Genomic DNA, 18,829 nt, shown 5'->3' with positions numbered 1-18,829 from the left:
AATAGGTTTTGCCATTCAGATTTAAGCTAAGCGCCTGCAATGTCCGTCAACCCGCCATAGTATCTTTTCTACTGGTTGCCAAACACCGTAGTTTCGGCCTGCAACAATGTTAATCTTATGGGCTCAAAACGGCCCCTAAAATGTTGCATAGAACAATAACGACATGGTTTTTGAAAATTTGAATGAGAACTGGACAATCTACACAAAATTTGGAATCGGCCAGTGAAAACGGCATGTTTCTAGCACTTGAGGTTTTCGAGATCTCTTTGTTGAAAAGATTGGAGACAGGGTGTTTCGAAACAACACCGACAACGTTTGGGAGGTGATTCCTGACACCAAGATAAGACAAAAAGTATAGACCAACCTGGGTGCACAAATGCTTCCTTTCGGAGTTATAGGCGGCCGAAAACATGAAAAACTGAACTTTAACTGTCCATAGCTCCAAAACTATGTGACCTATCGTAGTCGAGTCAAGGCTTAACTTAGGAACTACTACGTGTGCTATCCAAAAATACATGTTTCAGAATCCTAAGGTACTCACGCAACAATTTTTATAGAATGAGTTTAGCTACGGGCTTATAATTTGAAGTACTCAACAACTACCTCTGGAAAAATTGTTGCGGAAGTACCACAGGATTCTGAAACTCAGATATTTGGATAGGGCACATACTAGTTCCTAACTGAAGTCTTGACCCGACTGCGGTAAATCCCATACTTTTGGAGCTATGGACCTTTAAATTTCAGTTTTTCATGTTTTCGGCAGCCTATAACTCCGAAAGGAAGCATTTGTGCACCCAGGTTGGTCTGTACTTTTTGTCTTATCTTGGTGTCAGGAATTACCTCCAAACATTGTCGGTGTTGTTTTGAAACATCCTGTTTAGATATTTATAATTCATTGGAGCTCAATGTTTATCTTCAGCATCGAAGATACTGTATATATGCGGCAGATACATAGGTTGTTAGTTCAAGTAGAATCCGTAACACTATTCGAGTTTGGATTGGAGACAGTGGCGGGAAACAAAACATTCTTTGGCTTCCCTGCAGAATACACTTTTTGCCAGTTTGGGACCTCCAGTGATATTTCGCTTGAAAACATACTTTAAATACTGATGTAAGGAGGCATCAATTTACATATGTTCCCGGTTTTAAATTTAAAGTAATGTTTTTTTTTTCAACTTTTCTTTCTTTATTATCAATTTCTGACCTTTCCTTAACAGATTCGAGTCGGAGCCCATTCCTGCGATGTTTTTCCTTCAAGTTGGTGGGTTTTTTCATGCTTTTCGATTTTTATAAAAAATAGTGTAAAAACTTAGAGCAATGAAATATTTATTTTCTAGAAATATGAACTTAGTACTATACAATACAACATTATCAACCTGTTTTCTCATTTTTATGTATCTTTTTATATTTTTATAAGTGTACTTTTTTCAATTATAAAAAGAGTCCGAGAAGCATTATGATTGATTATAAGTATGCATATATGAACTTTTTGGGGCATTACAGCTCTTCAAATGTTACAAACCGTCAATACAAACATTAGATTCTTAGAGATGGGAGAAAGGTATAAGTATAAAGTAAAAATATAGTTCAAGACCGATTATTTCTATTTTTCGTCTGGAGTCGCCCTTTTGTCGTTCACACTTTTTGCATTTGCTCTTCTGTCGTGCTACCTATTGCCAAAAAATATACAAGAATATAAATAAATAAATAAATACGATTGTTATATCTAAGAAAATATTACAAAGTGAGAACCCCACACAGTCACATAAATGCTTATGTTACAGTCATTCTTATTGGTCAGTAATAACAAGGTAAAAGAAAGAGAGAGAGAGAAAAAAAAACTTCCTTTCATAGAAGCCCCGCCAACATAATCTGGGTCAATATTTGAATCATCAATTTTAGATCCAGAATCAACAGCAAACTCATGAAGCATATTCCATATTTCTTCTCCGGATAAATCTCCCAATTTGAGTCAAACATGCATATAAAGACGCGAAAGTAATGGCTGCTGGCGAAGGGAGGATGCTACTAAACACGCAGGAAGCGTATGCCAAGCCAATTGTTATCGCTCTAACTAACTCTGCACTGGATTCACTGCCACTTTGATTTTTTTACAAGTACTAAAAGCATCACAAAGTATATATAGGAAGTCGAAAGTCGTCTATGGATAGCCATCCAATGTTCAAATTAACGGAAATTTCAGCACGTCGGGGAGACTTAATCCGTCCACTCAGGGAAAGAAAAGCATCACGGCTATGTGACGTGCTGAGACTAGAATGTGATAATACATCACTTGTAAAAATATTTTCTTTTTCCATAGAAGGGGAAAACTAAGTTTTCAAGTGAACCAGGCAATAAATTCAATCGCAATGATTTGAAATTATTCCTTGTTACTAAATGTGTAATCATTAATAGCTTAGTTTAATAACATCACGAAGCGAAATCTTGAAGTAAATTGGTTCGAGGATCGTTCGACATATACTAATGTGGGCGGAGGTATATATAAATTTTAAAACTAATTCCAATGCTGATCATGTTATTTGTACCCAGAAAAAGCATCATGCAGGATGTATTATGCATTACATATGAAAATGTTAAGAATTTCGTTATTCGTTTGAACTCCTATCTACATCATTTAAAAGATTCCTATGGTTAAAAGTGCATACGATAATGAGAATTCTTATAACATTAGTTAGCTTTTCTTCGATATTTGAAGCCAAATTACGTATTCTGGGATTAGAAGTGTTTTTCGAAAATTAAATTTCAATGGAAAATTGGTCTCCTTAGAAACATTTAACTCATTGTTTGAAACGAGTGCAGCAAGCCCTATCTTTGACATAAATCCAAACTTCTATCTTAAAAAATAGTAAATTGAAGGTAAACAAAGCATTGAGTGCTGCAGAGCAGATCCAGGAATATTGAACCTAACTCAACTAAACTAAACTAACCCAACCTAATCTAAACTACCCTAACCTAACCTAAACTAACGTACGACTTAAACTGCTGATCCTACTCTGCAACACAAAAGGTCTAATAAACTATTATATTATTCAATAACTTCGGTTTTCTTTAGCGATCTGTAACAGATAGAGAAGCAAGTATGTTATTTCATATTTTAGATTATTTAGCTTTTAAAAAATGATAAGGAGTGAGGTTTGTTAAATTATAGAAAATTCGATTTTAAATGCAAAAGCCAAAGTAGTAAGATAGTGAAACTTGTTTATTCTAAAAAAGAAGTGAGAACACCGTGTGGAAGAGACAAAGTTAGATGCAGAAGAAACTAAAAGTGCAACAAGTAATTTTTCGAAGAGACCCATAAATTGAGAGAACTATTTTATCTAAGAAACGTTTTATGAGAGTTATCTTTTATTTCACTTCTTGTAAGTTTTTTTTTTAAAGGAATGTAATTATCTTTCCTACATTCAACCTTGAATGTAAATGGATAGGCGCCTAGCAAGGAGGTACTAATGTTCAGATCCACCTACCTTTCCCACATTGCCACCAGTAAGACGTTTCATTGCGCCTAGCAGGACAGCGTTTGGTTAATACAGTACGCAAGCCTAACATTTGGGGTCCACTGTAAAAGTCAATACTGCAGAATCAGAATTATATAGAAAACTATATGGCCGTATATCAATCATAGGGGAGTAAATTATTTAATGATGCAATCCAGTTGAAGCTGGAATTAGTTCTAGGTAGCCGTCTTGTTTCCGAGAAATACAAATTTAAAGTGGGTTAATCCAATATAAGTTTTAAGAAAAGACCAATTATAAACAACTACAGCCTATATCTGGCAAATAACATATTCTGTTTAGATCTCTTTGCTATATTAACTTTATTGTGTGTAATTGTCATTATCAACTTTGACCAAAATACTATTTGTAATGTAATTATTTTCAGTAATCCAATTAGTTTTCAGCATTTTAATAAGTAGTAAGTTTCATATCAATTATTAAAAAGTATTTACAAATAAAAAATCTAGAGAACAGAAACTTCACTTTTTTATAAACACTTATATTAATTTATTGAGAAAATAATTTGTAGTAAACTTTGTACAAAAGCTAATAAATAAAATGGTCAAGTAATTTGACATCAATAAGAGTCATTACAAATATATTATATATAGAATAATAATATTTACATAATCTTCACGTTAAAAATAAATGTAATAGTATTAAGCTAACTTCGTTTCGATATTTGAAGCCAAATTCCATTTTTCGCACTAAGAATTATGTTTCTTGGTTCGAATTCAATCGGAATATTAGTCTTCTTACAAATGCTGAACTCATATTTGGAAATAAGAGAAGCTAGTCCCAATTTTGATTGCATCAGTCCAAATCGCATACCTGAAATAAAAAATGTAAATAATGTTATTGTTAGTTGTACACCTATTTAGTACTGAAGTATTAACAGAACTTAGAAATTATAGTTATTTGTACTGTTTTCTTAGAAACATGCTTCAAAATGTTTAATAGTTCAAAGGATAACCTTACGATTTCTGTAAATAATATTAAGGGGGCAGACTACTAAATATTTTTCAAAAGCTAACAATCTTTCTTTTGCCCGTTTTTCGTAAGTGAAAAGAGGTAATGAAATGTAACTTACCACGTGGTAGATAATGTTATTCCACACCCGAAAATACGAATCGGAAGAATTTTTAGTGTTGCTATCCATAGAAATTACAGTATGACCAAAATTTGAATTACCCAAAAATCTAGGTTAAAGTAGCGACTAGAAAAATGAACTCAACTGTAATTGATGACTTATCAAGCTGTCATTGTTCCTTGTTAACTAATTTTTAAATAATATTTATACTTATTTTGTATTAACTTATTTATTTTGTAATATCTGATTTAAGTTAATATCTTATTTAAGTATACTATTTACTTACTTTTCAATTTCTTCGCAGTACACTTAAATTTGCTTGATAAATCACTTAGTGCTCTGAGGAGAATAATCTTGCTCAAGAGAATAATTGGAGACACTGAAGCACAAAATCTCCTTTTATATTAGACTTTTTCCGTTTAATGGTATAAAATTATAGATTAAAATTACACGGAAATACAAGTATCCGTCTTCAGAACACGTTATCTATAGGTTTCTTTATTGCATATGTACTTACCAATACATATTCTTGGGCCGCCTCCGAATGGAAGATATGCAAAGTTAGGTCGAGTTTTCTTATTTTCTTCTGTGAAACGTTCTGGATCAAATTTGTCTGGATCTGGAAAGTACCGTGGATCTCTTTGCATAGCATAAACTGGAATAAATACTCTTGTTCCCTTTTCTATAACGTGTTTGGAGTCTGGAATTTTATAGTCCTTCATGCACACCCTCATTCCAAATGGTAGAGGAGGATATTTTCTCATAGACTCTGCAAATACAAATATAGTAACAACATATTAAAGAGCAACCATCAATACCCTCCTGTTAATTTTGTTAATAATACACAGCTATTGTAAACTATGTTCCCATTGTTAAGTTTAATAACTCACGTTTATTTAGCACAATGACATGCAATTTAAATTAAAGAAAACTCAAAAAGTTCCAGGGATTGGCAAATATGATGTTTAGTTACAATTCTCTCATTGAGCGGCATTCACTTTTAGTTCTCGAATTTCATGTAAAAGAGTCTGTGGTTAGCGTTTAACAAAGTTTCAGGACGAAGTTTGAGTTAAATCCACCAAACGAGCACTCAATACGGAAGTCAAACTGACAATTTATATACATATATCTGCAAGAGGAAATCAACAAACTGGTCAGGAGTTGGTGTGCGTGGTACTTTCGAGAGAACCCACAAAAAAATAACAGTTCATGCAAGAAATAATTGAACTTGTGGAAGATTGCGCGAAAACGTTTGAAATTTTCCCCATACTGACTGAAATTGTTGCAGGTACTTAAACCTACTGACAAGGATAAGAGACGAATTTTGTTGCGATTTGAAAGCTTATGGAAACAAGTGTAGTTTCATTGAGTCAGTTGTGTTTAGTGATGAAACTTAAACTATGTTTTACGTTTCAGGGAAAATAATCAAACGAAATGTTAGGATCTGGGGTTTGGGAAATCTCTTTATAGGCCTAGTTACGAAAAATTTATTCGTGATCCTCCCAAAGTGAACATGTTTTGCGCAGTTACTCGCAAAAACATTTATGACCAAATGTGCTTCGAACAAAACACTGTTAAACGTACTTTTCTACCTTCATGTGCTGCAGACATGTTTTTTTTTTTTTTTCCCGCAACTGGAGGAGAACATGGAAACTTTTACTTTCTAGCAGGACGGGACATTTCCACAATGACATCGGGATGTCAGGAGAGAACTCAACAGAAGGTTATCAAATCAATAGATAAGACGAATTAGTCGTAAAGATCAGGTTCTGCTTTCTTGATACCCACGGTCGCCAGATACCACTCCGTGCAGCTGTTTTTTTGGGAGGGGAGGGTATGTTAAAAACCAGTGTGTCAACCACTCCTACGAAACAATTTACCTAAACTTATGCATTCAAGAAGCAGTTGTACCTATTGACTCCGAGATGTTGGACAGAGTGGCAAGAATTAGACTATGGGATTGATGTGTGTCAAATTACAAAAGCCACACATGTTGAGCATCTTTGACGTGGAATGCAAAACTTAACGTGTGTGTTTTTTAAAAATTTTTCTTTCATTTATCATTGAGTTGGTCATTGCGAATAAATAAACCTCAGTTATTAAAATTTAAAAAATCAGGAAGATCATTTACAAAATTTCTGCATTAGAAATTAAGTTAGAATTAAAATTATTTTGTCCGTGTGTAGGTATCAAATCTTACTTGGTTGTACTATCGAAGATATTGTCAAAATACAAATTCTAATCCATACCTCTAGTGTAGCCAGCCATGTACAGTAAGCTAATGAAGCAGAGGTAGTGTGATCAGTTTCTTTTCCCTGTATATTTGCACGATAAAAGTATATGAAAAACCGAATTACATTGCGTGCATACCGACTTAGTAATTATGCTTCCTGTTGCTTACATACATCATTGTCTCCAATGTAAGGATTGTTTGTAAAAAGAAAGAGAAAGAAAAGAAAAGAAAAATAGGATTTATTGTAACAGGTTTAGGAGATCAATCATTCCTTCCTTAAAGTGGAGCCTTACAAAAATTCTCAAAATAACCGAATATTCCTTGTCAGTTAGTTATAAATATTTGTTTTCCATGATGTTATACCCACAAAAGTCTAGAAAAGAAGACAAGAATGAACCGAAGAATGATTTGTTTTAAAATCGTCACACTAAAGACGAAGTCTAAGCATAAGGAAATATGCAATAACAAACATATACACTGCAACGATTATATATATATATATATTTTTTACGTAAGATGCCACTTTTTGTGTGGCCAGACCTGCACATTTATGCTACTTGTACATTCATGCTGTTAAGATATAATAAGTAGAGATGCAATCAATTATAGATGTGTTTTTGAGATATACGACGAAGAAATGATAAGTATTAAGGAAATATAAAATTTTAAAGGAGCAAAAATAGTTTAATTTCTTGTAGTAACTATCAAAATAAATTTTGGTGGTTGTTAAAGCTAGTTTTATTGGACTGTGGACCTTATATTTAATTGTGTATATACATACAGCTAGGTTACAACACGAAGCATTTTGCATTATTTGCGTAACGAAATAAAAAGAAAAATATACTTCCTTGTACTTAATCTTTCAAATACGAAAAACAAATAATTATAAATACAACCGCTATCAGGTTTCTTCGAAAAACGTGAACGGGAAAATATAAAAATCGTGTCAGATTGTGGAGTAACAAGATTTTCTTTCCTACTAATCTGTCAGATAAAATGTTGTTCCAGCAAAGTATTTTACGCTATGTGACAGTAGTGCTGTAAGTTCGTTATCTCTTCCTCTTCGTTTACGGTGTAAGATAGCATATACATTTTTATTTTTGTGAAGTATCAAGTTTACACAACAAAATATCACTTTTTATTGACCTACACAGACATTTTCAATTTTAGTTCATTTTTAAATTATCATATCCTTTTGGGGGAAATGGGGAATGTTTTTTATGATAAAATATGGTTTGAATGTCTGCACTTGAATTTAAATTAGCAATTACTTCTATTAATGTTGAAATAATATAACATATCCTCTAAAATAAAATAATGCTTTTCATTTATTGATTGATTTTAGTTCTTGTTCTTGTAGTCATTATTTACGTGGACTTCGAATACCACTGAGTTTCACAAATGGTGCAATTGGTGAATATATAAACCTTAGCCTGGATCCCACCATAATATCTCGTTAAAATACTAGTAGCAGTGGTACGTGTACACCACGTAAAGAAGTTTGGTTGGTATGGTGTGCTATTTTATAAATTAATATCGAAACTGGAAGTGACAATAGATTTCTATCATTTCTTGTTTTAGTAAATCTATTAGTGAAGATAGTATATACATTCTTACGACGCATTAGCCCAAAACAACCAACGTTAAAACCTAAAGTGGTCGATTTGTCCTGCTTCTGTCTGAATAGAGTTAATAGAAAAGAAGGTACTCGTTTTCGAAACACTAAATGGATTCGAATAAAAATGCTTCTCGCTATCTATTCCCGTTTTTGCCCTATAGTGAACAACGTAAAGTGCTGAAATATTAATAAATCGTAACTGTATCATACAGCGGCGCAATCTGTCTTCAACATTGAGGGGGACAAAGAAGACCTTTTCCTTTCCTTTCTTCTTTTTCTTTTTTTTCTTTTTTTCTTTTCTTTTTTTCTTTTTTTTTTTGTTAAGCGATGCTCAAAATATTTTTGAAGTTCAAAACCATCCTCTGGAGGATCACAGAACAGAGTTGTCTTCAACATTGGGAGGCGGGCAGATTTGAGGTTTATTTCAGGGGAACATCAACTTCATCTCACTTTCCTTTGTGGCACTCGGACACAAATCATCACATTTTTCCCCAGAAAACACATTTCAAATCAATTATTGGGAGGGACAGTCCCCCCTAGATCCAAGATTGGAAGAGACATGTCCTCTTCATCCCCCGGGACTTGCGCCAGTGGTATTATACCAATAATCGCGTAACTTCATGAATGAACTGCGGTTTCATTTCAGTCGTACTGTTTCGCAATGCTTAGCTCTAATTGTAGCTACTGTTCGTGAAATTGTATGGCACGTGATTACACACGTTAACTTGGAATCAAAATTTTATTACTGAAGGCAAAATCAGTTAACCACAATGCAAGTCTGGGTAGTATTGCTATCCCTACTTACCCCTGCTTTTGTTTATATTGACAAGTGAGTTTTCATCAATCATTTTAAAGTAATGGCTTTTGTTAGAAAAAAAATCACCTGAAGTTTCATATTTCGAGGAGTTAATTCCTGATGAATAACCAGTTTAAAGAGAGAGATTATTGAAGTTGTGCACTTCGGAAACTACTAGCGGTACTAATTTGCTGGAATCACAGCCAATCATGTCAGAGCTGTTGAGAAATAAATAACCTTAACCAACCTTTGTACGAAAATTATCTCCTCACACACTAAATATCTCACGTCGATTGAGCATTGGCAAAACGGGAATACCGATGGGATAAGATGGAGATAATGAGACAAATTGGTAGTTAGGCCAGTAAAGGAAACGGAAATAGTCCAAACGGGTATGAACCATTGATCAGTTAATTAATTAGAGGAAATAAATAATCCAACTGGACAATACAAACCTTGTACAACCATATCAAGATACTGCATTTCAAGAACAGCTTCGTAAGTAAGTTTTCCATCATTCTTCTTCAACACTTCATCTATTTCGTCGCGAAGTCGTTGTTGGATATCTGGTTGCAAAGCGAGTTCATACAAGGCAAAGCTTATAACGGAAGACGAGGTTTCAAAACCTCCAATGAAAAATACAAAAACTTGGGCTGTGAGATCATCTTGACTAAGTTCTGAAAGTAAGCAAAATTCAACATTTATTAGAATTCAAATAGATACATTTGTATATAGATTAATTACTGTAGGCTAAACTTATAGCAAAATATTACTGAATATAGTTTTCAACATTCGAAAATTACTAAAGCCTGGACTTCAGACCATCTTAACTATGTTCTAAAAGTAAGAAAATTCAAAATTTACTAGAATTCCAATAGACAATATATAAATTGATTACCGTACACCACTTTTGTGGTAAAATATAATTGTATGTTTTTAATTAAGTTTTCTACATTCTATTAACTCGAAAATTATGAGAAACTAACCATCTTTTGTTGAATTATCAGGTAAAAGTTTCAGATAAAAGTATGAATTTGGCAATTTTTTGATTTTTTTAAAAAGGACTGTAGACCCAAAAGCCTGGTCCTAACAAGGGACATCACCCAAGTGTCCGGCTCCGATTTCAAAGATTTTTCTGATAGAGGGCATGTATGCCATAGCATATATATATATATATATATATATATATATATATATATATATATATATATATATATAATTTTTAAGAGTTGTGGTTATTTGGTTATTAGAGAATACTGTCAAGTCCCTTACTACCCTTTGTAAACGGAGTGTTAATGAAAAAGTGAAGAACAACCATGTGGATACATAGAAGGCCTATGGGGAAGTCGTCTGGTAGGTATTACCTTGACGGCAGGAAAACAATGGTGAAGTTAGTTTTAAGAAACGCACATTCGGGGAAAAATTACAACCATATTAATTGTTTATATTTACTATGTGCGTAAGTCTCTTACCTCTGTTTCTAACCCACGTAATAATGATAATAAGTAGATAAAAGCTTCGGTAATACATATTAGGCCTAGATGGAAGTGGTACGGTATGAGTATCCTTGACGGCAGCCATATTGAAATCCTCCCTTTTTAATTAAAGTGAAGTTCTGACAAATGAAAACCATAGCATGTAACACCTCATTTTAATAGTAAATTTTCCTCAAAAGCAGTGGTATGCTTATTTTTATTCTATAGTTAACCAGTATGAATTTAGGACTGTTTCTAATGTGCACCAAACGTCCGTTATGCGATCTTTCAAATTGCCAAACACTCCTAATTTTCACCGCATGTTTTAAGATTTCAACTGGCACTTTGCAATTGTTGCCATGGCTCATGTTTTTCTAAATTTATTACATTTTTTAAGAGTTGGGATTTGTCAGTTCATGAATAGTGTTGGGATAAGCATCCAGGAGTCTTTGCAATGTAATTATTTATTTCAAACCAGAATACATGAGAAGTCTTATGAGACGTGAACATGAGATGGCTTGAGAGACATGAACAATTGTAATTGATTCTTGCACTATTCACAATTTAAACATGTAGCGTGTATACCACGCGAAGAAGTTTGGCTTATGAGGTGTAACATTTTCTCAATTAATATTGAAACCGAAAGTGGTAATAGATTGCAGGCACTTTCGATTTTAGTACAGCGATTAAAATGAAGATAGAATATGTCCTTGGGACATTTAGTTGACTGCAGAAAACCGCTAGAATTCTTAGAGTGCTAAATCCATTTAAAGAAAAAGAGTTTCTCGGTATCTATTACCCTTGTTACTCCATAACAGTGAACATTAAAACCGGAAGTGGTTGATTACTGACACTTTTGGTTTGAATAGAGGGTTAAGAGATAAATAAGATGGCACACATTCTTAGAAAGTTCAATCAGTTCCAAGAAACAACTTTCCGCTATCTCTTATGTTATTGCTCTATGTAGATCAATATTGAAACCTGGAGTTCTAATGAATTTGTATCATTTCTGGTTCTAGTGGAGAATTGACGATGCAGATAAGATGTATTTTTGGGACGCTTAATTGATTGCAGAAAATCACTTCCCGCTACCTATTATTTCTCCTTTTCTCCCCTTAATGGTCAACATTGAAACCGGAAAAGGTTGATTTCTCACTACCAGTTTGAATATCACCTCCACGAACTAACTGGAATCCTAACATTTGGTCCTCTAAAACCTGGCCAAAATTCATCCTGACTCATCAAGTAGTTCTCAAGATTTTGTGTCTCCCCAACGGACACAGACAGTGTTTTGAGGAGCCAAACTCTGTTATTAAAAAAAAAGAAAAAAAAGGAAGCATTTCTTACTATTCCATATGCTATATGGTGTTCACTCAGGACATTAATCACACAGTTTCAATGAGAACAAAAACTTAGAAAAGTATCTGATATAGTACCATCTTTGAAATGACATAGTTTTATATGTGAATTAACTTTTCAAAGTAAAAGTGAACTGTCAGGGTTGAAGTAAAAGAGATTAACATTGCATGTCGCCTGTTTATTTCAAGTGACATAACTCAAAATTCCTAACTTTTCAGAAGCGTTTGAAAGTTCGAAACGCCGTGGAAACGACTTGGCGCAAGAACGACACAAGTACTCTCTAACGCCAAGTTTTGGAAGCACATCTGATTTTTTTTTTTTTTTTAAACAAGAGATAGGCATCAAGATTAGCTTTCATTTTCTGCCCATAAGTCAATAAGGGCAATTTTTGAGTTATGTCACACTTGAAATAAACAGGCAATATATATTCTGTTATAGCAAACAATGAACTAGTATTTAATTAATTAATTCTACAAAATACTCTTTCGATAAAAAAAAAAAAAACTTTCCTAAAATGAAGGTCGGTTATTTTGAATTGATTGTAGGCTTATAAATTTAAAATATAAGAAGTGTAAAACCTATCGTGCTAGAAACTGTATAGACAAAACTGATCTATATCTAGTCATTATTATTATTATTATTATTATTATTATTATTATTATTATTATTATTATTATTATTATTATTATTATTATTATTATTATACATAATTAGAATAAGATTTTTTTAATGAAACGAAATTCTTACCGAAAGGAGATCCTTTCCCTGATTGTGTACCATTCTGAAGCTTTTCTTCCGGTTCATCATCGTCTTCAACTTTACCAGTATTCTTCAACTGAATTAGAAGTTGCATAAAGTCATTCCTCACAATATTATTTTTCTCTCTGTAATCCATTGTATCTTTCACAACAGTTTGGAAGAAATTTCTTATCTTCTGTGGCATAACACCAAACTTAAACCAACGATGCAAGAAAGGAATTGATCTACCAATCAAATTTATTACAGCCTTTTTTGTAGACGGTTCAAATAATTCTTTGCCAACTCTCCTAAACTCAGAATTAGGATCCTCTAAGCTATTACATTGTATTCCAAAAGCACACGAAGCGATTACATCTGTCGTAAATCTAGCCATCATATCTTTAAGTTCGATAACTGCTTTGTCTTTCGCAGGTTCTTCAAGGTACTGCACCAATTGTTCACTACAATCATGCATTAAATTATACATTTTCTTCATTTTCCCTGATGTAAAAGTGGGACTTAGTTTATTGCGAAGAAATCGCCATTTTTCGCCCTTCATGGTAAATAAATGTTTACCATTTAATGGATCTACATTCTCGTCTACAGATGCACCCCGATCCATGAAATAATCAAAATCTTTGACGTAAATTTGTTTGACTAATTCAGGATCCATAACGAAAAGAATAGGTTTTCTCACTGAGAATATTCCTGCATATCTTTCACCACGAAGTTTTTCATAGAGTTCTTGATGTTCTATTGGCAATGCCTTCTGTAATAAGACAAATTGTTTACTGTTCCCGAAAACAGGCGTTGGAGGCAGGTAAGGTATTCCACGTTTCTTCCAATAATCAAAATTCCATGTGAAGTAGAAATACAAAACTACAAAAAGTACTCCTATGGCCAACGCAAAATCAACAAATCCCATTGCTACCTGGATTGCCATTATGTGATTCTAGTTAGTATCCACCACTCTTGAGCTAAAAGAAAGAGAAGATAAGTGTTAATGGGATGTCTAAGAATGCTATAAAGTAAAATATATTTGCTTAATTGAAGGGAGCGTTAGGGAAGTTTCTACTATTCGATTAGATTGGAATTTGTGTGTCTATCTGTCTATCTCATGATAACTCTCGTATATCTTATCCGATTTTGATGAAACTTGGCATGTTCCTTTTTTCTACTTGCAAAAATAACCCTACTGTTTGGGGGTTGCAATCCATCAAATATAAGGGGGTAAAAAAGGTAAAAATCTACACATGTTGCAAGTTTACACATGTACATGTAAGATAATTTTCCCATTTAAACCATTTTTTTTTTTTTTGTTTTGATTATCACAAAATTTGGTATTTATTTTCTTTACGGTATTACGAATATTCTTCCAACTTGGGGGTTAAAATCTGAAAGGGATAAAAGTATTAATTCACTCAATTCCCCTAATTTCAAAAATATGATCCACGATCATTTTTGTTATAGAGTGTTCGATTTTGGTGTAATATGTTGTACATTTTCTTAATTCTCCCTGATCATCACATCTACGGGAAGTTAAAATGGGTAAAGAATAAAATAATGGATTTACACTCCTATCCTCTCCCTATTTCTTATAATTTTCTTCGATATTTTAAGAAGAAAATCATTCAGTTTTGATCCTTTTTACGTAATTCTTTGTGCTTGGGATTAAAATAAGTCAACAATGTGGTATTGGATCACTCCTCCACTAATTTCAAAAATATATTTCACGGTAATTTCCGGTACAATTGTTCGTTTTAGTGTAATATTTTGTACAATTTTCTTTAAGCAGGGGTGCCCACAAGGGGGGGCTATGACGCAAACTGCGTCATTGAAATATTTGGGGGGGGTTAAAAATCTATATAAATATGTTTGAGGAGGTGTAAAAATTAATCGAAAATATTTTTTTTTCATGGAAGAACACCTACGGATAGACAATTGAGGGGGGGTGCGTCATGGACATGAGGGGGGGTGGGCACCACTGCTTTAAGGCTTAACAATCATTTGCTCAACATGCAGCTGAAATCAGTAAAGAGTTAAGTAGTGGTCCCCTTCCCCCACGATTTGTTTTAGTTTCATGATAATTTATATAAAACTCATTCGATTTTGATACAATATTATGTATATTTTCTTTGACTGTTTTCCGTAATCCTTTGTGCTTGGGATTAAAATCAGTGAAGAATGAACTATAAATTTAATTTCCTAATGTGGTATAAATCACTCAGCCGCTCCCTCAGATAAAAGAAGTATGTCTAAGGTATTTTTTTTTTTCTCTAAAATAATAGAGTCTTCTGAAATATTGCTTATACCTTTTGGGTTTTCAAAATCACTTCCATTACTTGGATTTAAAAATCAATGGAAAACTAAAAAGTGAACTTCGCTTTCCAGATTTAAAAATACGTTCAATTATAACTTTTGTAAATATTATTCGATTTTAAATAACACAATATTATGTATGTGTTTATTGAAGTTTTCGCACAATCTTCTGACCACTTTTATTTTCAAATAGCCTATATCAAGTTATCACGTATAGAGGATAACTGGACTACCATAAATTAAAAGAATATTTGTGTAATACGTAGAAGTGTCGTAAATTTTAAAAGAAATTTGAAAAATTCGTTGCTCTAGTCCTAATGCATAGTTTGCAAAATATATTAGAATAATTTATGGTTTTTGATTAAAGTAGTTTCAGAAAGAACTATTATAGCCTCAAATACAGAAGTGTATACACTGAGCAAACAGTGTTGTCAGTGTAAACATATATTTAAACAGTTTTACAGTCGTTGTTTATTGAAGTTTATTGTATTGTTTCATCATGAAGACTATAGAGACGTTGACTCATAATTTAAGGTGGAATCCGAACCCCCGTAATGCGTTCAATACTCTCTCCAGCAATTGAACCAGAGATCCGTGCTTTCTAAAGAATATTTCGAATGGGATAGCTGTCAAACTAATACGACACATTTCTCACATCAAAATATCTCGAGAATACAAACCAAAGAAGACCACATTGAATTAAGTAAATTAATAATCCAGGACTCAGACCAGAAAGAAAAAAATGCATGAAAATCATTAGGGGAAAAAAGTTCCGTTTGCCAGTACTCAGCGTGGATAAATTGAAGACAATAGCCTAGTGGTCTAAAAATAAACACAAAAAAGTGGTCTCGGGCGTTCGGCCTTGGATTCCAGACTAAGAAATAGTTTTCGCTAAGAAATAATGCAGGGGATAATGTCCCGGTTGAGACAAACTTCTTCTTGGCTTGTACTTCTGTTACATAAAGTTTACCTTCCGTACGTGAAGCTTACTCGTACGGGTCTTGGTACGGGAGACCCAGATTCAATTCCCGATGGGAGCTCGCCTAATCTGGATCGCATATTGAGTTGTAAATCCACTTCTTTTGTATAGCCTCAGTGCTGAGAACTTCCTTTCTATTTTGATTTGTAATTTTCGCTTCATTTTAACGTAATTTACTATTTGTTATTATCAACCTTTAAATTGGCCTCTTTTTAGATTGCATTTATTTCAATTTTCATTTAACTAATTATGAAGTAATATTTTGTTAGTACTTAAGTCTTTAACTAAGGTTTTCTCGTAATAAAATACATACTTGAGAGAAAAACTTTGCTTTAGTCCCACCAACATAATTTTAGAAAATCACTTATTGGTTTATGCGGAAAACTGATATAACTCAAAATTAACAACAAATTATAAACTTATTCAGGTACCAGTATTCAAAGTTGCAAAACAAACTATGCCAGGGACAAACACATATCCCAAAACAAAAAATACGTAAAATGTATTCTTCGTTTGTTTACAGAATCTAATTATGAGTACAAATATTGCAATCCCTCTCCTAAATGTTTATGAGTTTGAGTTCTTTCACTTTTCTATTAATTGAGCATAGCCTAATGCATGCATAAACGATCTTAGTATACGTGAGAGATGAAATACAGTGAAACCTGTCTATGTTGGCCACCATCGGTTCAATTGAAAAGTGGCCAACTTAGACAGGGGCCAACTTACAGAAAATAAGTGATTTATGTAATTTTAAATAGGATTTCTAGTATAACTTGATTGTAAAATTTTAATAAGCAATACCACGACAGCTACTTTTAAATAAAATATATAGAGTAATCATAACAATACACAGTACTAGAAAAAATACTACAGTATGTTTAATATATGTGCCTTTTTCTTTCTGAAAACTAGTCTGGTACACTGAATTATTCGAACGGAAAACACAATCACACAACCATAAAATCGAAACATATGTACGCAGTTAATTGAAATTGATATTGTAGCACATTGCGTTATTGAGATTGAAAACAAGAAAAGCAAAATTATAAATTCAATAATTTATATGCAGTTTATATGATTTTTTTCGGCAGTGACAAAAATTTTCTGTAGATACCTTTCAAAAAGTAGCAAATCAGTTACTAATAACAAATTTATTCACGGTGTTTCATTCTAGACGTATGTCTTTTATTTTATTTATTTATTTATTTTATTTATTTATTTATTTTTTTTTTTTTGCACATATGCACCTTCTAATTTTGTAGTAACTACCTCTTGTTAATGAGCTACAAGTGTTTCCCTTGGAGCAAAAGATGTTTTGAGAAAATCTTAGGGGAATTCATATTTGAAAACCTCCGCTACCTTTCAACAAGCCGTCAGGTGCCAATAAATTACAATTGAGATCGTTAGCTTTAACCTTGAGAATTTTTCGGAATTACTAAAGCTCCCCACTGATGAACGGAGCCGATATAACTAATGGTTTTACCAAAACAGACAGGGTAAACAAATATGTACTACCATTTCCTGAATTCCTGTACGTGCGTTTTCTTATTCGCCACTTCCTTCACCACCCCTTTGACAGGGTAGTATTCTGGGCATTGACCTCCAAGAACAAATCGTGGGAGTCTATGCTTCTCTGTCACCAGTAACAAATACAGAACATTTGGCTCTCATACGGGAAGAAAAATAACAAAACGTATTCGCGTGGCCAAGACACGCAGGTAAATTTATCATTATCATCATAGGGTAAACAATGCTTCAATGTGGCCAACTTCCAAGATAGACAGATGGCCAACTTACAGAGTAATGAGTAATGAATGTGTTATGGGAAAATGCAGGTTCAAGACGAACCAGGCCAAGATAAGCAGGTGGCCAAGTTGACAGGTTTTACTGTAATAGGCCTTAATATACAACATTCTGTATGACTAACAGTGCTATTTACTTGTGTAACTATTTTGTGAAAATTTTACGCATATGTCTTTAAAATTTAGTTATATTCCAACATATTAAAAATAATAATAAAAAAATCATTAAGCAAATAGCATATATCCTATTATTTACTCCAAAGCATTGAACGAAGAAATACCGCGAAACCAGCTAACTGAAAACAACAAGCGTGCCTCAACTGAGCAACTGCTATTACTTACGTGTCAGAATTCTCCGACCTTGATGAGAACTTCTCACGACAAGGTGAAGGTTTATGCTCAAATACCATCGTAAAATGCCTACAGTGACTCACATTAATATTCGGACACCATAGGTATTACACATACTTTGCTTGCTGTACAAGAAAAAAAAAAGTATAAATGGGAAACCAACGGAAAACAAGCAAAAAGGCAGTCGAGAAAAAAAAAAAATGCTATCAGTTAATTAAATTATGCAAACTAAGACCATTTTATGAGCATGCAATTGCAATATACTGTATTCTGGACGTCACTTTAATATTCGGACAGTTGTTTTGACGTTTGTTTATTTGCAAAAGCATGGTTTATGAACATTGTACAACAATTTAATAAAGAGGATCGAATCGAATCAGTGGCTTAAAAAAGGTCGACATGTGAAACTAAATGATTGAGAGAAACGCAAATTGATTCGGAAAGTGAAGGCAAATCCATAAATACACCGAAATCAACATTAGAGCTGTACGAAGACAAAGGAAGAAGGTGTGTCCTGAAACTGTACGGCGAGTATTGCGAAGTGAAGGATT

At 33.3% G+C, this 18,829-nt stretch overlaps 1 protein-coding gene across 1 annotated transcript in view; it reads right to left on the bottom strand.

The window, feature by feature from the left end:
• Window positions 1–3,998: 3,998 nt before the first annotated feature.
• The window catches only part of LOC145667764 (uncharacterized), a 59,176-nt gene continuing 44,345 nt past the window's right edge, over window positions 3,999–18,829 (bottom strand). Inside the window, exons 7-10 of the mRNA XM_081735205.1 lie at window positions 12,834–13,776; window positions 9,708–9,929; window positions 5,123–5,374; window positions 3,999–4,346 (exon numbers count right to left, since the gene is read on the bottom strand). Of these exons, the coding sequence (XP_081591331.1) occupies window positions 4,180–4,346; window positions 5,123–5,374; window positions 9,708–9,929; window positions 12,834–13,776 (1,584 nt within the window). The 3' untranslated portion in view covers window positions 3,999–4,179. The remainder of the gene's footprint in view (window positions 4,347–5,122; window positions 5,375–9,707; window positions 9,930–12,833; window positions 13,777–18,829) is intronic.

The sequence above is a fragment of the Thermobia domestica genome, chromosome 13 (assembly GCF_964235325.1).
Source record: "Thermobia domestica chromosome 13, izTheDome1.hap1.1, whole genome shotgun sequence".
Classification (NCBI taxonomy): domain Eukaryota; kingdom Metazoa; phylum Arthropoda; class Insecta; order Zygentoma; family Lepismatidae; genus Thermobia; species Thermobia domestica.
This window is presented reverse-complemented; position numbering and strand designations above follow the sequence as displayed.